The sequence below is a fragment of the Diceros bicornis genome, chromosome 6 (genome assembly GCF_020826845.1).
Source record: "Diceros bicornis minor isolate mBicDic1 chromosome 6, mDicBic1.mat.cur, whole genome shotgun sequence".
In the NCBI taxonomy this organism is placed as follows: Eukaryota; Metazoa; Chordata; class Mammalia; order Perissodactyla; family Rhinocerotidae; genus Diceros; species Diceros bicornis.
In genome coordinates, this window is record NC_080745.1 from 55,387,539 (window position 1) to 55,390,377 (window position 2,839).

The following is a 2,839-nucleotide window of genomic DNA, read 5'->3' on the forward strand; positions in this document are numbered from 1 at the left end:
CACCAGATTCCTCTCTTTCCATGGTGGGAGTGATGGAGGCTCTGAAGAACACCCACCACCCCAGCTCCCTCTTTCCATTCTAATTTTTATCAGTCAAAATGCCAGTGAAACAGGAGCCAGTACTTGTTTGGTGTTATGTTCTTTCTTTCTTTTTTAAAGCACAAATAACATTTCTTTCAATATAAATATACAGTTCTATTAAAAAAATAGAAAAAAAAAGGTACATTAATCTTGGTCACTGTCCAGCAGGAACATGGTTCATTGTTTATAGAGTCAGAGATCAGATTCTCCATAAAAATATGTTCTTTTAGCCTCATTCTAGGACACTTGCAAACATAGGAAATTCCTTGTTCTACAAGAAATTCCTTTTAGAGGTGACTTAAATATGCCAGTGATGAATGTCTGCTACATATCCAGGAATCAAGGCTACTGAAGTGATCTAGACTTCTACACCAAGAATACAATTGTTGATATACAAACATTATATATATATTACTTTATCAGATTTTATCCATAAGTTTCCATCAGGTAATAAATTACTTTAAAAAAAAAAGTCCACATGTGTTTCTCCTGAGTCAAGCATGAAATGCACAGAGTCTGAGGGGCAACCACTGCCCACCGCAGCCACACCACCAAGCCAGGAGGGGTGCGTGTTACTTGGTGTAAGCAGACCGCAGAGTTCCCAATATTTTGTCCCAGTGTGTGAAGTAAGGGGCAAAGTTGCAGTTAAACTGAGAGTGATGCAAGTCATGGTGTGCCACGCCCCCGTACCACCCGAAAGGTACCAGTCTGTGCGTGGACCAGGGGAAGTCGTAGCCCGAGTGGTCCTCCACCGACAGCCAGATGTTGACCACGTGGAAGACCAGGACGGTGAGCGGATGGCATTCGAGCAGCGTGACGTTCACCATGTCAAAGAAGCCCAAGGAAAACAGCTCCCAGACGCTCATGTACTGCGTCGCCAGCGCGAACGAGGACGAATTCTGGTGGTGCATCTTGTGGAAGGTCCGGTACAGCCAGGGCACCTTGTGGTGCAGCACGTGCCACAAGAAGAACTCGGCGTCGAAAAGCAACAGGCAGAACACGACGTGACGCGCCATCTGGAGCAGCTCCGGGGCTTCAGGTGGCAGGAGGACCGGTCCGCGGGCCCAGTGCAGCAGCGTCACGGGGAACACGAACACCACGTGCTGGTAGAGCGTCTGCCCCAGGCAGGGCAGCAGCTGGCGCGCCGAGGGCGAGAAGTCGGGGTGGATCTTGTAGCGCCGCAGCGCGGGCACCCAGGGGTACAGGACGTCCAGCACCACGAAGGGCAGGCAGAAGCCCACGTAGGTGGTGATGGAGAAGATGACAGGGAAGAAGGGCGACTGGGTGAGGGCCTCCCGGGTCCTCAGGCGGTCCCAGAGGGGTTGCAGGAACAGCTGGCCGGAGCTACAGAGGACAGGGAGCTCGGAGCTGTTGCGGCTGCTCATGGTGAGGCTGTGCCTGGCAGCTGCCGCGGCTCGCGTTCCACCGACTTTTCTTAGGACTTGCGGCCCCGCCCCCGAGTGATGTCAGCCGCCGCTTCTCTCCCTTTCCCCGCTACGTGGAGCTTGCATAAATAAATAACCCCAGAGAATTGCGCTTAGTTACTGTAAATACACATCTACAGCTGCATTTAATAGGCACTTATACATGCAATATACGATGGCACTTAGTAACTTTTCACATGCATGCAGAATTTTGTTCTGATTTTTCCTTTGACGTAGAATTTACACAGAACACAAGGCACAGAACTTCAGCGTAGAATTTCTGTGAGATTTGATAACAATTCACGTGTCATCACCATCCCCAAACAAGATAGAGAATATTTCCATCACCACCAGAAAGAGCTCCTTTGCAATCAATGCAGAATTATTTGTATTTTTAAATATACATAATTGCGTCTATCTGTTTTCATAAAGGCGCAAATGTAACTGCATTTAAAAAAAATTTTTAAAGCGACATACCTTCTGTATTTCGGATCTTTTCTGTCTGAGCACCCTGTACTGATCTAACCAGCAGCGAGTGGCAAACTAACCTTTCGCAGAGGGAACCGCGGGTCCCCTGCCGTGCGCAGCGACCCTCAGCGCAGGAAATCAGACGGGACCGGTGGCGGGACGGAAACCTCCCCTAGTTCCAGCGTCTCCCAAGAGGAGCTATCCCCGCCGGTTCGCGGCAAGCTCCAGAACACGCACGCACACTCGCCCGGCGGAGTCCGCAAACCCGGGCCTGCGGGCGGTCCCCCTGCAGCGCCCCCGGAGCGCCCAGACCAGCGACGAGAACGGGGAGACACGGTGGCAAGAACGGGAACTGCAACTGCTAGGCTTTGCTTTACCAAAAAAAAAAAAAAAAAGTTAAGCGCTAGGTTTAACACCCAGAGCCTACCCAGATCTGGCTAAAAAGCAGCTGCATCTCAGTTTGGGTGGAAGCAATGAAATTAGTAAACCGCCCACTTCGTTCCTCAAGGGAATACTTGTGCGGCCCTGAAGACTTCCGGGAGACTGTTGACCAGGATGATGTCGCTCCTACCCTGCCCGTCCCTCGGCTGGCTTCCAGACACCAACTTGCCCCTCGTCCTCAATCCCCATCCCTCCAAGTCATCCCTGGCCCAGAAAGCAGGACTGTGCGGCCAGCCCCATCCCTGCGTTTCTCCGCCATCAAAGGAGTAGACTGACCCAGGATTGAGGGCAAGGAGGTCGGTACTAGGAGAGCTCTGGGGAGACTCCGGACTAGCATAAAAAACACCCTCCGCGTTTGATCTGTTGGGCTGACACTGACAAAAGATGCCTAGAGGATAGATGTTTCTGACAAAAACTTGGAAGCC

At 51.1% G+C, this 2,839-nt stretch overlaps 1 protein-coding gene across 1 annotated transcript; it reads right to left on the bottom strand.

The window, feature by feature from the left end:
• Positions 1 to 225: 225 nt before the first annotated feature.
• On the bottom strand, positions 226 to 1,487 carry CH25H (cholesterol 25-hydroxylase). The gene has a single exon (XM_058542681.1). The coding sequence runs from the start codon at positions 1,464 to 1,466 to the stop codon at positions 654 to 656; it is 813 nt and encodes a 270-aa protein (XP_058398664.1). The 5' UTR covers positions 1,467 to 1,487; the 3' UTR covers positions 226 to 653.
• Between the last annotated feature and the right edge of the window lie 1,352 nt (positions 1,488 to 2,839).

Excerpts from the sequence above, each read along its gene's own strand:
- CH25H (XM_058542681.1), bottom strand. The coding sequence starts at position 1,466 with ATGAGCAGCCGCAACAGCTCCGAGCTCCCTGTCCTCTGTAGCTCCGGC.